General features: G+C 30.3%; 1 protein-coding gene across 1 annotated transcript; it reads right to left on the minus strand.

The window, feature by feature from the left end:
* Positions 1-315: 315 nt before the first annotated feature.
* On the minus strand, positions 316-19,409 carry LOC111908505 (zinc finger protein 4). Its single transcript, XM_023904326.3, has 2 exons — positions 19,146-19,409; positions 316-2,128 (listed from the first exon to the last, which is right to left on the minus strand). The coding sequence occupies exon 2, from the start codon at positions 2,074-2,076 to the stop codon at positions 1,339-1,341; it is 738 nt and encodes a 245-aa protein (XP_023760094.1). The 5' UTR covers positions 2,077-2,128; positions 19,146-19,409; the 3' UTR covers positions 316-1,338.
* Positions 19,410-19,771: the final 362 nt, after the last annotated feature.

Genomic DNA, 19,771 nt, shown 5'->3' on the forward strand with positions numbered 1-19,771 from the left:
AAGAGTTTGTGATTAATTTCATTTTTGTTTTCAAAAATCTCTTTTCCTCTCTGGTCACCATCATTACCATCGGCAGTTGCTGTCACTTGCATCAACTAGCATCACCATTGTTGCAGCACCGAAGACTCCAGTTGAAAGAAGGTAAAGTTTTGGGAACCACAAATGTATTTTTATGTAATTTATTTTATATGTGTGCATTTGTGTGTGTATTTTGTATATATGTGTGTATTTCATATATGTGTGTGAAATATGTTATATGTGTATGTATTTCATATATATGTGTGCGAAAATTGTGTGTATTTCATATATGTATGTGTAAAAAATTTACGTATATGTGTATAATGTATGTATGTATGTATTTGTATGCAATTTGGATTGTGTTCATAGTTGTTTTATGTGTATAAAAAGTATGTATATTTGTGTATAATGTATGTATGTGTGTATTTATGTGCAATTTGGAGTGTGTTGATGGTTGTTTTATATGTATAAAAAGTATATATTTATGTATAATGTATGTATGTGTGTATTTATGTGCAATTTGGAGTGTGTTGATGGTTGTATCGGTTTTTGGACAGCCGAAAATGAATGTTTTTAAAAAAAAATAAAAAAAAAGGCAATAGCTTCGACATTATTAGCGTCGACAAGAGTATTAGCAGCGACATCATCATTAGCGGCGACAGTGAGTGTTAGCGGCGACTTTTTGATCAATAACGACAAGACAGTAGCGGCGACTCAATAGCGGCGACATGTCACCGATAAAGCTATTAGCGGCGACTTTGGTGAGCAATAGCGGCGACTTTTTTTCGCCACTAATACCCTTTATTCTTGTAGTATATGATTATATTGTCAAATTAGATGATTTGTATGACTAAACTAGATGTTTGGTATGTACTCATAAAAACTGTTATTAAAAAAACAATAAAAAATGGAAAAAAAAAAGAAGTAAAAATGATAAAAAAAATTTATTTAAAAAAAAGAAATTGAAACAATCAAAAAGTAATAAAAGAAAAATAGATGATTTTTAAAATAAAAAAGCATTAAGAAAATTGAAAAGTAAAGAAACATAAAATGAAATACTAGTTCCGTAAATATTTTTTAAAATATATAAAATTAGTAAATATTTTTTCTAATATCTCTATTTTGTCAAAAACTCATAAACCCACAAAAGGAAGCCAAATCGGGTCCGACGGAAAAAGAGAAGAAATGTTAAATTAATGCCGACTTTCTTGGTAGGTTTAATTATCACATGCTTAACAACAAATAACTGTACCAACAAGAATCCATAGAAAATAAAATTAAAAAAGATAGTTAATATTAGTACAAAAAAAAAAAAAAAAATTAAAGTCTCAAAGTAAGATCAGGAGTGACTGTTGCATCAACAACACTGACTGTTTTCGGCAGTAAATCAAGAACACTGACTGTTGCATCCACTTGACGGAAGCTTCCCGGCCACAACATATGATCATATCCGTCATCGTCCACATATATAGGAAATTCTATAATTCCATTTATGTATCTTGGAGATATGCTGTTAATTTCTGTTGGCATCCTCGTAAATGGTGGCACAAATGTTTGGTGTTGTGACGAATGCGCTTTGATTTCGAGAGATCTTAATGAAGCTCCATGGGGAGGAAATTTCGCAACCTGGCTTGCATACTTCTCAGAGAAAATACCCATTCTCATAGCACGCTTTGCAAGCATCCTCTCACTTTTATGCGCATTCTGGTGACCCCCAAGAGCTTGTGAGCTGAAGAATTTTCTCTGACAATAATTGCAAGGAAAAACTCTTGGTAGGGATCCTGGGGTTGCATGAGTTTCTGTGTGGTTTGTGCTTTTACTTGTAGTCGATATCGATCTTCCCATTGAATTTTTTGATTCAAATTTATACATGTTCGAGTTGAAGTTTAGACTCAATTCAAGGGAAATAGGATCATAAGTGTGGGATGTTTCCAGTTTTTGGACAGGACGTGTCATGGTTGTTTGAACAGATATGTTGGAATCAAGCTGGCTGTTGTTACCTGAATCATCGTCATCTTGGACCTCAATTTCCAGGTCTATGCTTTTGGGAAACTTCATATTGGAGATTGACCTCAATGTGTAGTTGACAATTCTAGTCAATTCCTTTTACCTACAGAATGAGCGCACATTGTTATTTGTATAGCTAGTATAGGTTTTCTTGTTATAATATGAATGGATATTGGGAGTCGTATAACCAGCTTACAAACCAATAAACGATAATCTGCTATATCCAAGAGACACATACCAATCTTGAAAAAACGAAAATCGGTACCCACCATGGCTTGCTCTGCGCACCACACCCCACCATGGTGGCATATGAGAGAGAGAGAGAGAGAGAGAGAGAGAGAGAGAGAGAGAGAGAGAGAGAGAGAGAGAGAGAGAGAGAGAGAGAGAGAGAGAGAGAGAGAGAGAGAGAGAGAGAGAGAGAGAGAGAGTATTCTTTCAATGCCATTTGTGCCCATTTAAAAAAAAATGTAATTCAAACCTATTTCACCACATGTCGAGTTTATATTGTGTTAAAATTTATGTGACAATTAGATAGCTTCCAAAAAATTGAGATGGTGTTGTGACACTGCCTCCCAAACTTTGGTAACGTGTGTTGTCTCTTTTTGTCAAGCTTTTAAAAAGTTTGTTATGGTATGTCACCGTGTGTTATGGCTTCAAGATATATATGTTTTAAAAAAATTGAGATGGTGTTGCGACTTAAGTTACGTCTTACAAATGACATGACTCGTAAAATCTTAAGGCTTGACGTTGTCGTTAAATTACGTCTAATTTTATGTAGAACATTACTTTTTATTAGAATATTTAAAACAGATACAAGCAAAAGGATAAGAAAAAAATTAATTATAAAAATATGTACCAAGTAATTAAGATAAAATTCAATTAAAAAATATTACAAATCCATGTAATACTAAAAAATGCAAATAAAAAAATAGATTCAACTAGTTGACAAGGCTGGGTATTTAGGCGTTTGCAATATGTTACTCGAATTTTGATAAAAAATTATTGTAGATTTTTGGCAAGGTATTTCATGACGAGTGTCTTGAAGAAAAAAAATCATATTGTGTAAAGAGTTGAACTGTAGCGCAACAAGACTCCGATGTGAAACGTATTGAAATATATGCAAGTACTTGATGCATGACACAAATTGTCTCATACGCTACTTGACATAATTCAGATACGCACTGTCGCGATATATGTCTACAAGATTTCTTCAATTCATTGGTTTGGATGAAAATTTAGCCTCTTGAAAAAAATTACATGGTTTAAGCAAGTGTTAGAAAACATGAGTGTTACGTGTATGTTTGTTATCAAATGAAGGCTCATTGTCTTAACTTGATAAAGATAAAACCTTATGTGTATATACTTTCTTAAATGCATGTTTATAGAGTTTTTTACAATAAAATAAAATTAGTAATCGGCATCAATTCAAGGTTACCAAAACACATACCCCTCCTCAAGATCACTCTGTTTTGATGTCGATTGGGTGGGGGCCATGTTCCCGCTAGTACCGCCCCTTAAACTTCTCGTCCCGACTTTTTACTAAATAATTGATTTTAAATAAGTACTTCCTAAATGAATATCACTTTCAATTTTAATTCGATAGTAGTGTTGTTTTGGTTTAAACATGTAAATCAAATTAATAACAAAATTTATCTGGTTAAAGGATAATATAAATAAAAAACCAGGGGTAATAGTATGTTTGTGCAACACATTATTAAAATTAGGTTAGATTTTCTCTAATTATATATATATATATATATATATATATATATATATATATATATATATATATATATATATATATATATATATATATATATATATATATATATATATATATATCTGAAAACTAAATATACCTGGTTATTGCAAAGAAAATGTCAACACTACTTAGATTGGTTATTGCAAAGAAAATGTCAACACTACTTGGATTTAGTTTGATGGCACTTTAAGTCACTTTCAATGAGTTTTAAAAGGAGAAAACCCACATTGTTATTAGTTCTCTAAATTTCAATTGAAATAAAAAATATGTTATTTACTTGTACAATTGTTATATATATATATATATATATATATATATATATATATATATATATATATATATATATATATATATATATATATATATATATTCTTGTGAACCACGACCTTTTACTTTATTATACTTGGTAGAACTTTTTAATTTACTGTTTTTCATTTAAATACCCAAGCAATGTTTAAAAATGAAATGGTTTGATGGTGATTTAGTATTACTGGTTCATTTTTGCAATTATAATTAAAAAGAATGTCAAATAGGGATTTAAAATGTGACTAATACAAGTTAGGCAATGTGTAGTGCATACTTGTATATAAGATGGGTTCGATCCCAAACACGATGTGATGAGGGAGGTCAAATGGCCTCTATTTCACAAACCAAAAAACATAACTGTTTCTAATTGGTCATTTAGCAGGGTCAAGCGGATTCGGTGCTATTTTGTCTCGACGACCTAGTTATACAGGCAACATGGAGCTATGTTGGCTACTTAGACAATTTTTCATAAACAATTATCTGAAAACCATTTTTGGAGTATAGATTCCAGAGTTTTCATTTAACCTATAAGGATTTCGGATAGTTGATTATATATAATCACATTTCACTTATGTGGAACACTCATATGCAATCTAACATTCAATATACTCTTTAAAACCAACTTATTATTTTGTGCCTAAATCTTTAAATGCTCCACATGGATATTTATACCACGAATGTTAAAAGATCATTTTTGCATTGGAATTTTGATAAGGATGTCTACATTAAAGAACTAAAACGCTTTATATAACCGATAACAAGTATAAGTTGTATAAATTATAAAAATAGTTTTGTAGTTCGAAATAAGTTCCTAAATTATAGCGTCAAACATTTAATGATGTTATTCTATCAAGTGATTTTGTTTTAGTGAGATATTAGAAGTTTGTATGTGTATTAGATCTGATGCAACTAATGTATGAGTAAGCATTTTCCTATATATGAATGGCATGTTGAATTTTGGTACTAAGAAAAATCAAGTAGATGAAACTAATAGGTTGTTTTCATCTAAACTTCCATGAAGGAGATTTGGGAGACTGATGTAATCAATAGGATTAGGATTAAATGGGTAAATAAAAGTATTGTTAATACATAATCACATTATAATAAGACAAATCACAACAAGTTTAAATATGATGATTTTTCTCCTATAAGCACTCTTATTGATTCAAGTGTGAAAATGATGCATAATATTGTGAATTCAATTTCAGACTTAGAATAATCTAATAAGATTGTTGCTAGGTGTATTCCATGACAAGCACTAGAAATAATATTAAGATGGAAGTTTGATATCTAACATCAAATATCATTTGTCTATGTGTGGTTAGTTATTATTCCTTGGTGGATGTTCGGTTTCTTAGACACCCAATGAAGATACTTACATTGCAAAACTAATAATAGAAATTAAGTTTGTTGCACTAGCTTGTACTAGTAAAGTGAACATGTATTGAAATTAAGTTTAAGAGATTTAACAATAGTTAAATCAAATTGGAGCTATTTCTGTCCACTGTGATAGTGAAACCATTTTGGGTAATGAATACAACAAAATTTGTAATATCAAGTATAGACCATTGGGTGTTAAACATATTATGGTTGGATAATTATTCATGAATGCATTTATCTATATTGAGTTTGTTAGAACAGATACAAATTTGACAGGTCCTTTGACTAATGGGCTAACAAAAATACTTGTGCAATAACTCTACAATTGGTAATAGAGGATGAATATATATGACTACAGCTCACACTTATGGACTGAATCACATTTTTAATATTCCTAAGTATAAATTCAGTTGTACTGGCAAGCCTAAAGTTTACCTTCTTATACTTGCTTTGAAAAAGCGTATTGTATGTACATGATGTATAGGAATTACATATATGATTATGAAGTATATTCAGACTTTAAAAGGGTGGGGACTTTGAATTAAGATAAGCATAATCGAATTAGCAAGCACGAGTATTTAATCATGTCAATTTTCTAATTTTTAGATTAGTACAAATATTTACATATGTATTTTATCTACAAGTATTCAAATGAGTCTTGAATATTTGTAACGTGTGAAATACTATCATGAATATTCAAATTATATTTTGGTTTACCGGTTGCATTAAAATGGGACAAGTTGTTAAATATTATAGTGACATTGAGAATTTTGTGTAATTATAATTATACAAATTTAGTTATCTTTCTCATCTATTTTAATTAACTAATGTTATGATTTACTAACTTTAAGGAAAATTTGACGACGTTCTAATTTCATAATGATGATTCTTTAAATTATCAATGATTGTTTGTGATGTAGTATAATTTAATTTTATAACTTTATGTTATTTTAACTATTATTATTATAAAGTAATTTAAAAACAACTTAACTGAAATTTAGTTATTATAAAAAATGGTTTTTAAAGATCTTTTAGTTAGTTTTACTTTTAGGTTTATGTTATTTTACGGTTATTGTATTCAATATTTTCTTTTTAACTCTTGTAAAAACTATACATTGAGTTTTGTTTTTTTTTTTTTTTATTTGATATTTTACTTTAGGTTTTAAATTTTACATTATTTTTTTAAGTTTGTTTGATATATTAATTTGGGTTATGCATTTAACACTAAAGTTAAGTTATTGATAATTCAAGAAGTCTTCAATTTATGATAATATTTATAATTAATAAGATATTTAAGTTAGAAAATATATTATATGGAAATATGAAAAGTTGGAAGTTTCAAATTGATGTGATGAAAGGAAAAATACTTCATTTATAAGTATAGTATGATAGTATGATAGTATGATACGATTTTGATCTAATACGTAACGAATGACGATGGTAAAATACGAAATTATATCTTAAGAGGCAACACACATGTATGGTGTCCAATAGGATTATCACTTGGGTTTAGTTGGAAAACATGCTTATATTGAAGAAAAGTAGGAGAAATAAATAAGTTTGGGACTACTTGAGGACAACTCAAACCGCCTACCAACCATGTTATTTGGCTTCTAAAGCTACTGACAATCCTAACTGTCTATATGTGCATTTTTGCCAAAGTAACTCAATTTGCCTTAATAGTTTATGTATAAACCTTTTTCTAACTACAAATTCAATAATTTTATTGGATCTTGTAGCGGATATATGAGTACATATACCCATACTCCACTTATTTTGAACATTAGTGTTAAGTCAAGAAGTATCGAATCAGATGATGTGATATTTTTGATAGAGAAGGTGATAGACAAGGCTTATAGAAAAGCTTCTCCATAGAAGTTCATGTAGAAGACCTAACTTCTCTATTGAAGGTCATGGATAGTTCTCTCTATATCGAAGTTTATCTTACTTCGATATATTTATCTATTTTTGTGTGGACATTAAGGTTATACTTTATGCCTTATTCACACTATACATTTTGGATTCTGGGATAGCACTAATATATAGTCTTGTAGTCTTATGTATTAGAAATAAAGCTTTTACATTTCCATATTTGTACACTTAATATTTCCTTGATGACTAATTGAGTTTAAACATAACTATTTACTACTTTTTGATTTCATTATTTTTTGATTCATGCTTGAATGTTATTGATTCCGCAATGGCATTTCCATGGGATCCAACATGTGTTATTTGAGCTTAATATTGGAGGTTTAAGCTACTATTTCAAGAACAACTATCTGAAATAATGATTTAATCATGGAGGTTTAAGCTACATTAGTCTTTGAGTTCTTTGGAAGGAATTGTTGTTCAATAAATCGAATTCTCTTCTTTGATTCAATCAGATTCGATTTTCTCTCTGTAGAACATTTTTTTAGATCATTTTTCTTATTCAAAAAGTCATTCAGATTTGTTATTGATTCGTGTTTTAGAAACAATTTTTTTGAAGAGATTCATATTTTGTTCATAGATTTGTTCTAGATCTCTTAAAATTCATTTTAGATCTACTTTCTCTCTCTAGAATTCTCTGATGGATTAGGTGTCTAATACCATAACAATAATTGGTATAAACTTGAATTGATAGCAACACAGTCCTTTTGGGTTGCCTTCAAACCTGACAATTGAATATGATGACTATTAGAGAGAGAAGAATGATTTATTAAATTATTGCTTGATTAATAAATTAATTAGAAATCAAAATAAATGATTTATTAATGTATTACAGAAATAATATATTAATTAGAAATCATATTGTTTAATGAATTTTAATCAGAAATTAATTTTGGGGTTAAAGGAATCAATTAAAAATGCAGGGACTAAAGGTGACAATGTTTAATAGTTGAGCATTGGGTAATTCTAGAACCTCTCTAAAGAGGGGGGGGGGGGGGGACGAACTCTAGAGTGTCTCTGGAGTTTCCTTATGCTCTAATGGTGTGTTGGATGCTTTATGGAGGAAGTTAACGGATTAAGGTTATCTTGGAGATACTTGTATTATCGAATACCTTCCAAACACCTATATAAACCCTCATTATGGTTGAATTTCGGCCAAGCCTTCCATCTACGTGACTTGGATGAAATTTAGGCTTCCCCCCTCTCTATAGTTTCCCTTGGTTGATAGGTTTTTTTGTGAAACATTAGAGGCACGACACTTGTGTCATTTGCTACCAAAGGTCTTTCAAGCTTCAAGAACTCTTGGATCTACATTGTTGTTACTACATAACAATTAAAGGTATGTCTACTATCTCTTAATATGAATTTCGAAAATAGTACGTAACTCCTAGGGTTTATTCTTTTGTGTTCAATACTTGTATGTTTAATTAGAGAAAACCTAGATCCTACAAATTAGGGTTGCATGCACACATAAGGATTTTTTTGTTATTCTCAAAACCCATTAGTGGTATCAGAGCCTAGGATTGTTTTTTATTGAATATGATGCAATTGGTTGAACTTGACAATTAGGGTTTATGGAAATTAAACCCATCAGCATTAGGGTTTTCATATGTTAGGGTTTCTAACCCTAATTTCGAAAATTTGCCTAAGGGTTTTAACCCTTTCCTTTGGCCTCCTAAGTTTCGAAATCTAAGGTTTCCTAATCCTAGGGATTTTTTTTAATATAAGGCAAGGATTGAAATCCTTGCCTTCTTACCAAAGATTTTCCACATTATAGAAGTTAGAGATTTGGTGTGAATTTTTTTTTTTATTTTTGGTAGTTATCTTGTTCTTGTTTATTAAGATAATCGGAGGATTTGTAAGATCCCTCCCATATTTTCGAGATCTAGTGTATTGGGATTAGGTTAAATTAATTTGATTAATTTAATTGGATAATCCTTAGATAATTTAATAAATTAATTAATAGTTTTAATTAATAGATAATTATTAAATCAAATTTCTTTTAAATTTAATTAAAACTATTTTTAATTTCAAAAATTTTAAAGATAAAAAACCTTATTATTTAGAAAAGTTAAAATACATCATTATGGATCTTATTATTAATTTAATTAATTGATTAAGTAAAGGATAAGTAATAAATCCATAATTCTTTTAAATTTAATTAAATTAAAAGTTTAATTTATTAAAAGATTAAACCCTTGGAATTTTAGAATGTTTAAAATTCACCTTATACTCTATAATTAAGAGTTTAATATATAGTATATGTATAAGAAAAGTCAGTTGAACCACTAGTACGCCTCATTCAGTAAGCCATACTATAAGGAAAGTTTAATGAAGTAGCATGTAAAATGACCACCATTTGGTATCTATTCTTACCCACCGCTCTCTTATATGGTGGAGGTTCATTACCCGCACAGGTTTGATAGGACAATTAACCCTCATTAAATGTATAATGATAAAGTAACTAAACCATTTTCTAAAATCCCATTCTTAGTTACCTTTGGGAAAATGTGAAGTTGATGCTAACCCATGAAATTGCACATTGCACCTTATTGGTCGTTAGTGGAGCGTGTGTGGTTAACTGACACATTGATATAGGACTAATATTGTTGGCAATGGGTGTCTAGTAAATTATCATTGAATTAATGGAACGTGTGTGGTTAACTGGCATGTTAATTTCAGATGATAAATAACATCGAGAGTACCAAGCTAAATTGCATGGTTATTCACATCTCGTTTGTGATATTCGACATCCCAGTCAAAAAGTGAGAGCATAATCGAGATTAAACATGCCATTGAATAGTTCAATGAATTTCAAAAGATCTAGGAGTTTCATAAGATTGAAATTGGTAAATGCTTTACATACCTAAAATAGATTCGAATTTGATTACGACATCCATCTTCAAAATTTGAATCGAAAATATGGATCCTAGCCTTAATTTAAAATTTTAGGTTGATAATTAATGATTAAAATCAACTTGAATTCTCTATTCTCCCTTTATAGATGTCAAGTTCAGACAATAATGGTCTTCCTCGTTCTTTCGAAAATGTTTTTCCTTCTCTATCTGAAGATGATCTTGCACATGTTGATCAAGGTGAAAGAATGTTCCCTTCTTCAAGAAATGGTTGAACCGGAAATAATGCTTCTCCAACTCTTCCTCGACCTCCTCCAGTGACTCTCCCTAAGTCATGTCTTCATCAAGATGAAAATTATGAAACTACTCAAGCCCTATTGGCATATAAACATCCAGATGGAAAGTCTGTATGTGCGCTTGTTTTGAAAATGAAATTGTACATTGACAGATTAGGGATGTTGGGTGTCATTTTCCCAAGGGAGCTGGCCATTGACTTGGTTCTAGTTTCGCTTCGTAAATGGCATAGTCAGTTCATTAAAGACCAATATATGAGGGACCACGACATGACCCTAATTGATCTAACATATATGTTGATTGTTGCTGAAGCAGAAATGCTTAAGAGCACAAGTCAAGCAAATATGTTTGAAGGATCTGTCACCGAAATTTCCATGGACAGTGACAATAGCAATATTAGTAGTCCAGAAAAGGGTTATCTTCCCAATAGAAAGGGATCGGCTAAGGTCAAACTGTTTGGCCATATGGTAAAAAGAAAGGCTAATTCTGAGATAGTTCCATGTGCTAATCCAAAAAGGTCCATGAGTTTCTATTGCTAACGGAAGGGGCATTGGATGCGAAGCTGCCCAGACTACTTGAAAGAACTTGGAGATAGTAAAGTCAAGTTTTGTGACGCTACTTCAGGTACATCCACTATATAACTCCATTATTTTATTAAGTTCCTATTCATAGATTCTTAATACATGATGTGATAGTCACATTTTGATGTTTTGCAGAATCTAAGAGAAAGAAGGAAGCTTAAGAAAGGTAAGTTGAATCTAATCGTGAGAGATGGATCTCAGTCGTATAGTTCGATGATCAGATTTTTAAGCTGCTTAGGAGTTATGATAGATTGTTTAGGAAATATCTAGAAACAGAGTTTTCATATATCTGTATTATGAGGACAAAATTTTTCCGATCATTATTAATAAAGTGATTTTTTGTTTACTTTATGTTTCCTTGCTATGACATTTATGAAAATTAGTGGTTACATTTCTAGCAATGTTAAATATGGATTTGATTCTAAATTATATCAATTGTGGTAATGTCATGATTGACCAATTTAAAAGGAATTCTCATCACCCAAGTTTCAATTGGACAGAAACTTGGAGTTATACAATTTGTATTGTGTGATGTATAAGTACATTAATAAATGATTTATTAATGTATTATGGAAATAATATATTAATTAGAAATCATATTGTTTAATTAGTATTTAATCAGAAATTAATTTGGAATTACTTATGGACTTAAATGAATTAATTAAAAGTGCATGGACTAAATGTGACAATGTTCAATAGTTGTGCATTGGGCAATTCTAGAACCTCCCTAAAGAGAGTGGAACAAAATCTAGAGTGTCTCTAGGGTTTCCTTGGGCTCTAAGGGTGCCTTGGATGCCTTAGAGAGGAAGTTAAGGGATTAGGGTTATCTTGGAGATACCTGCCTTATCCAATACCTTCCTAACACCTATATAAACCCTCATTATGGTTGAGTTTCAGCCAAGCCTTCCTTTTAAGTGCCTTGGAAGAAATTTAGGCTTCTCCTCTCTTTCTCTCTCTCTCTCTCTCTCTATAGTTTTCCTTGGTTGCTAGGTTTGTTTGTGAACCATTAAAGGCACGACACTTGTGGCACTTGCTACCAAAGATCTTTCAAGCTTCAAGGACTCTTGGATCTACGTTGTTATTAATACATACCAATTAAAGGTATGTCTACTATCTTTTAATATGAATTTTGAAAATAGTAGGTAGCTCCTAAGGTTTATTCTTTTGTGTTCAATATTTGTATGTTCAATTAGAGAAAACCTAGATCCTACAAATTAAGGTTGCATGTACACATAAGGATTGTTTGTTATGCTCAAAACCCATCATTCTCTTCATATTTATTTTCTTTCTCTTGAAATATTGAAGATCCGGTGATGTTTTTGGTATTTGATCTAAAATAGAAGAAGCAATTAATGAGAAATGGTTGGTATAGAATGGAGATTACCCTTATACCTACTCGTTTGAAAAATTCCTTTATTTCTTGATTGTTAGATTGATAAGTGATAATATATACATTTCTTCTATATAAAAGAATGAGGATGGAGAATTAATTAGTCATTTGATTTATCTGAATAACAACAATGTTTTGTTTGATCGGTTGATTAGAACATATCAAGAGAGACGAACAAATAAGAAAGATGGTGAATTCATAAAAGGAATTCCTCTTGCTAAATGCAAATATGGAAGAAATACACTTGAATATTACACAAATTATCATGAAGTTTATAAAGGTGTTCTTGAAGACGTTTATAATGTTCATGATGTTTTTGATGTTCCAGAAAAGGAGACAATTCCAAATGATCATGTTGAGGGAGAGTTAGGTGTTTTGGAAAATTCTTATGGTTCAAAAGATTTAGACTTCAAATCTGATGTGCCAAATGAAGAATATCAAAGAAAATTTCCTAAAGTTGTGAAAGTGTTTTGTTCTATTGGAACGCAAACTGAATATTTGTTCTTGTTCTTGTAATTCATTTGAAGTAATGGTGACTTATAGAAAACACACAATTCAAGATGTTCAAATGTATCAAACTCCAAATGATATGATACAAAAATATAATGTCGCAGTTGTGAAGAAAGATGATCAGCTCTTGGTTTCAAAACTTCATGCTTGAAAAAGTCAAAAAAGAAGAAGAGGAAGAGTAAAACCAAGAAAATTAGTGTGCCTAAGCAAAAGTCTTCTAATGTTGCTATGATGTCTAATTTCAAAGCCAAAAATGTGAAAGGAAATATCTTTCTCAAATTCTTCACGATGAAGAAGTTCGATATTAGAGAAATTAGAAAAAGTCTCTTGGATGGTACAATTTGTGTTTGATAATTTTTGTGTGCCTACCAAAGAGAGAAGAAGATTACATTTTTCTCAAGGATATGATATTGGATCTTTTTATATTCAAATCATATTTTTTCTGGTGGGAAACAACTTTATAAGGAATTTTCTCCAAATTTCAATCTCAAAAAAATTCCTAAAACGAGTTTTTAATTATTGAATATTAATTTGATGGGACACCTTATTTGGGATTATTAATTCATGATGAAAGTCGAAGTTAATTAGAACAATTTTGTCCTTTAATTTTTGACTCAAAGCACACTTAAGGTGAATGTTACATTAAAGAAGAATTGATTACACAGATGCAAGTGGATCAAATTATTCTTGATATGAGTATATGGTGTGCAAGATAATATTGCAAGTGTTACATATTCTATGAGCATTGTCAAAATACATTCATCCGGAAGAATTAAAAAGTAATTGATTAATGGTAAAAAGTGGGTTTTGTGCATATGTATTTGATTGAAAAGTGCTAATTTGAAAAGAAATCAAGACAGCAAGATACAAATGAAAATATGGTCAATGGCTATTTTAATGCATTAGGAAAAGGTGCTTTTTCTTGTCTCTATACTAAGTAGAAAAGCTGAAAAGTATGAATTCTACGAAAGATTAATAGCGATTGGACATTAAAGCATATTGGGAGACATGTTTCATAGAAACTGGTCTTACAAGTCAAAAGCATATTGGTCAAATAGAAACAACATTGAAATCGAGGCTTTCTCTTTCCTTTAAAGCTGATCATATACAATCCTATGTAAATGAAATTAAGGAATTAAGAACAATTAAGCATGAATAAACCGATAATGAAATCCATACAAGGTGTAAATAATTTTGTTTAATCTTAATTAGTTTGGAAGGTAATCTCAAGTGTATAAATATAGAAATGTAAGAACTCTCTCACTAACACTTACGACTACAATACTATATATATAGTAGTGCTATCACAGAGTCTCAAAATGTATAGTGATGTAACTAAGGCATAAAGTACAACCTTAATGTTCACACTAAAATAGATAGATGTATCAAAGTAAGATAAACTTTGATATGGAGAACTATGAGTGACCTTATATAGAGAAGCTAAGTATTCTACATGAATTTATATAGAGAAGCTTATCCATCAACCTTTTCCATCACCTTCTCCATCAGAAATGCCACATCATCCGATTCAATATTTATTGACTGAACTCCCCTAAATGTTCGATCTACTGAGGAACATGCTTTTCTTCCATGACATCTAGGTTGAAATGTAGCATTATATATACTCACTAAAAGCATACTTACTGTTTTACCAAATTAACTCATATTTTGCCTCGTACTTACTAGCCTAGTTAAGATACACAAGTTTGAAGGATATAATTTTTGATTTTGTATTTTAGAAGATGCAAAACAGAGTGTATATGACCAAATGAAATCCCATATACCATTTTCTTATGTTACTGTTGGTTCAAACTATTATGTACGACCCTACATATGTTTCAACAATCAGTTATCATGCTACTATGTTACATATATAGACTAAAGCTGAAGAAAGGTTTAACTTTACACTCAATTAAATAAGATTTCCAAAAGTTCAAAAGAGAAATGTCAACTAAAAGATATGAATATTAAATACATCAGAGTATTTACACATGTCTCTCATACCAAGATCAAGGATGTTAAAATATATGCAAGTTTGAGGAATAGGTCAGGGAATGCCTACTTATTGGCTTGAATTTGGATAAGGTTAATAATTAAAGTAGAAGGTTCATTAGAAGCGTAAATGTAATATTCAATGAGAATGAATTTTAGATACACAATCTTGGAATAGAGAATAACATTACAAGATATATTAGTCCTTCATAGATAACTTTGGGCTCAAGATTGTAATGTGAATAACATTACAATCTTAGAATATAGAGTAACATTACAAGATATATTAGTCCTTCAAAGATAACTTAGGGCTCAAGGAGTAGTGGGTGCTTAAAGGAGGTTGGGAGTTCTATATTAATGGGAGCTTAGAGGAAAGTGTGAGTTTATAATTTGAAGCTAAAGAAGATGTAGAAATCCATAATATTAGAAGATCCACTATAGATAAAACACCTCAAGCTAGATGTTCTTCATCAACAACCTCTTTTCTATTGACTAGAAATAGACTAGAATGAAGGATTTCGTATACAAAAATAATGCTAACGATCATTTGAGTTCACTTGATATAAGAACCATACTTGGTCATTAGACAAGTCAAAAATAAGAAAAAAAGCACTACAAAATGAGTGGATTTTCAAGATCAATATAAACAGGATGACATGAAGATATAGAAGGTCATATTGGTGGTTAAAAGGTTCCAACATTACAATGTATTTGATTATAAGAAGTTATTGTCTCTAGTTATAAAGATTTCCATAATTAAATTAGTGATGGGTATTAGGGTTATAGGAAACTTACATTCGGAACAACTTTAAGTTAAGACACCTTTCTTACACGGAAACATTAATGAATATATATAGATGCTACCACAACATTGTTTCATTTGATTAGTAATGAAAACTTAGTGTGAATTTAAGAAAAGTCTATATAGATTTTAGAAAACAGTAACACAAAGCGATGTGAACTGTGAAAACTACATATAGAGAAATATATACATAAGTTGTTATATGGATCACTGTTTCTAGTAGAAAAGGTTGATTCCTCATATATTATACTCTTTCGAGAAGTTGACGTAGTGTTGTTGGTGTATTAAATAAGCAGGAAACCAACATAGTGAAGAGAAATTTCAAAACATTTAGAGATGAAAGATATGGGAACACTAAATAGATATTTAGCATGACTAAAATCACACACACACACACACACAGAGAGATGTATGAATTTAAAATTTACCAAATAGAGCTAAATTGAGAAAGTGTTTGAGATATGTATAAAAGAAGCTACATATAGAAATGCACCTTAAGCAAGTCTGCATAAGTTCTCAGAGATACAATCATTGCAAATCTTGTTTGAAGTGAGTAAGAGATGGCTAGTAGTCTTACACACTAGTAGTATGCAGCTTTATATATGATGTTATGCACTAGGCCATTGACATTTCATATTTCTAGGGTTGTTAGAATGCTTATTTCTAATCTACGGAGAGAGCAATATAGATAAAATCATTTTTCCGGTATGCTAATTAAAAGGCACTTCTACAATTCCATATTGTTACAAAAAAAAAGAGTTATCTTAGAAGCATTCACAAATCAAAGTAGGAGGATGTTCGTACTTGTGTACGAGGACCACATGATATTTGTTCGTTATTAGTTGTACAACTGCTAGTTTATGTCTAGACTATAAAACAATGGCACTCTAGTTGAGGAACTTTCAACAACAATTAGGAATAAAACGAGAAGACTTCATTCTTTATTATACATTCATAATGTATGTATCTCACAAATAATCTACTTTCTCACGGGAATACAAAACAAATCTACATAAAACTTCATTGAAACTGATTAGTGATGGATTGTCATTGAAAGAAATACCTTGGTACAATGAATCTAACATATGTTTACTAAGATTGTAACAACAAAGAAATTGAAGTTATGCTAGCTTTGGGTGACCTTGTAGAAAATAATTCGAAGGCGGTGGGCTATATATAATATGAGATTACATATGGTTTGACAAGACCTACACATTATGGTGGACAGTCGTTTATTGATTACACAACCACCAAATGCAAGATTGTTGAGCTGTTGAGATTGATGTGTTGGAACAAATGGTGGCATACATCAAAGATGTGGTTCATTGGTAATAGAAATACAAAACCAGAAATGATAGTATGTTTTTCCCCATATTGTGAGACTAGATTTGATTTATATTTATGTCGCACTATATATAAAAATCAATATAATTGTAAACTTCACACGAAGATCGAAAATAAAACTCATTAATTTGTCAATTGACGTTATACTAATCTTAATCGTGTGAAGAATAACAATTATTTTGTCTTCTTTATATCTATTCATATATTATAATTGCGTGCATATCGTTTGCATAGGAAACACAGAAATTTTTAGAGTTATTATTATTTTTATTATGAGTCTCATGTTATGTTATTCTACTGTATATTTCTTTTGTTTGTTCTACAAAATTATTAAAAATAAAATTTAAACATTTTGCATTATGACCGAAAGAAAATAATTTTTGCATTTAAATTTCAGTTATTGTGTACAAAGGTATATTTAATACTAACGTATTTGTATCATTTACTATATTAGTATTACCATTAAGATGCTTTATTTGTCATAATAAGGAATTTGAAATTTAAGCACTTTAAAAATAATTGCTCAAATTCAATGTACTGTAATAAATAAAAGTTTTTCTTTTACCACTTCGTCGTATCTTTATTTAATTTGTTTAATGTTATTTTATGATTATTTTGAATTAATTTTTTTTACATATTATTTTATAGGTTTTTTTATTTTAATAATTTTTACATAATATTTTAATATAATAATTACAATAAATATAACAACAAATGAATATCAATTTAATTAATGGACTTATCTTTTTATTTCAAAATTTTCAAATTAAAACACATTACTTATTTTGTTTATTTATTTAAATTTAAATGATAAAAAAATCAATTTTAATAATTCATTATTTTTCTTATTATCTTATAAATCCAAAGTTCTTAAATATTTAGTCCTTCATATTTAATATTTTTTAATTAACCTATGTAATACATGGGTCTTACACCTAGTTTTAAATAAATAAACTGTGGTGACTGGCATGTATATAAAAAAAAATAAAAATACAAATAAAAATCTTTAAGTAAACAAATACAAAAAAAAAAAAAAAAAAAACATCACTAAAATAATGCGGTTATTACCTAAATTATTGAAAGATATGTTTTAATAATCAATCTTGCCATAATAGATCTTGGTTAAAGACATTTGATACCATGCCTTTATTAAAAAATTAATACATATATTCCATATACCAAAATCGATATTGCAGCCCTACTTTTCCTTTACTACCACTAACATCATATGAGTAGCATCCATTAAGCGTTTAAAGAAAAATGCACCAAGGTCCCGAAGGACACAATCGTATACGAGTGAACTTTTAGCTTCCGAGATTAACGGCCTCACTAGCAAAAAACTAGTTAAAGGCTTGTTTGAATATGACGTGTAGTTTCAGTACCCATTCTAATTAATATGGTTAGGCCAATTTGAAACATATTTTCCTATCCTAAACGAGGTCAACTGGGGGAAGCAGATATAACCATAGTGATTTCATTCTGCTGTTTCATTGTTTCTTTTTCTAGCTATCCGCCCGTTTTAACGCCATTGAACCCATGGCCCAATGCAAATTGCCCGTAGACCCAAATCGTCACTATACCAAATTTGATCATGTAAACTGAATCCACACATCAATAGGACATATCTAAGGATAAACCACAGTAATCTATAGCCATTTTAGACCATGAATATATCTTCATGACCTGTTCTCTATTTCATATCCAGCTTCTTTGATTTAGAATTATAAGTTTTCAAGTCAAAACTGTTACATACAAAGCTAGCAGGAATGATCTAATATCACTAGGGATGGACCTAATTTGGTATGTTATCCTTCACAAAGAGTATAAGATCCTTATTAATTCGGTACAATTTCATGTTTCGTTGGCAAAATGATCAGCAGTTCTAAAGATGCAGGTTGTAAAAGTAAGAGAACGAACATAAGCGAGGAAAGTAGAAAGTAAGAGAACCAGAAGAAAGTTAATTAAGAACACTAACCAGATGCTTTGAGCTAGCTTAGGTGCACTCCTTGTACTACACTAGCTAGGACAGAAACATGGTACCAATGTTTTGTCTTCCTCCTGTTGAAAAGATATGGGGGGTAGAGAAGAAGATGCTGAAATTAATAAAAAGGCAGAATATGATCGATATTAAAAGAGAGAAAGAGATGAGATGTGAGAGGGGCATAGGTGGGAAGTTCACTACGAGAGTAAAAAGGAAAACAAAATTAAAGAAAAGGAAACTAATTTCTGTCACAAAACCGTCTTCCTTTTTGGCTTTTCAGTATCAAATAAGTATGTTTAACTATACTTTCTAGGCATCAAACTTGAATTCGATGAATACTAGGTTTGTATCAGTGGATAATATTAACAAATGGAATCCACTTGTCCTGTGTTGGATGCCTTTCCCGAAGCCCGACACGTAGTTGCTGCTTTTCATAACTAGAAGAAGTGGTTTCCTGGGTACAATCAACACAAGAAAACAGAACACACCCACTCAACTTATAATATTTATTTACATTCACGGCTAGCTATTATAACACCAACGGATCTGAGACTATCGAAACGGTTGAAATGCGTTAAATAAATACAATATCATCAAATGTTATCATTGTCTATACTTTT

The sequence above is a fragment of the Lactuca sativa genome, chromosome 3, assembly GCF_002870075.4.
Source record: "Lactuca sativa cultivar Salinas chromosome 3, Lsat_Salinas_v11, whole genome shotgun sequence".
NCBI lineage: Eukaryota > Viridiplantae > Streptophyta > Magnoliopsida > Asterales > Asteraceae > Lactuca > Lactuca sativa.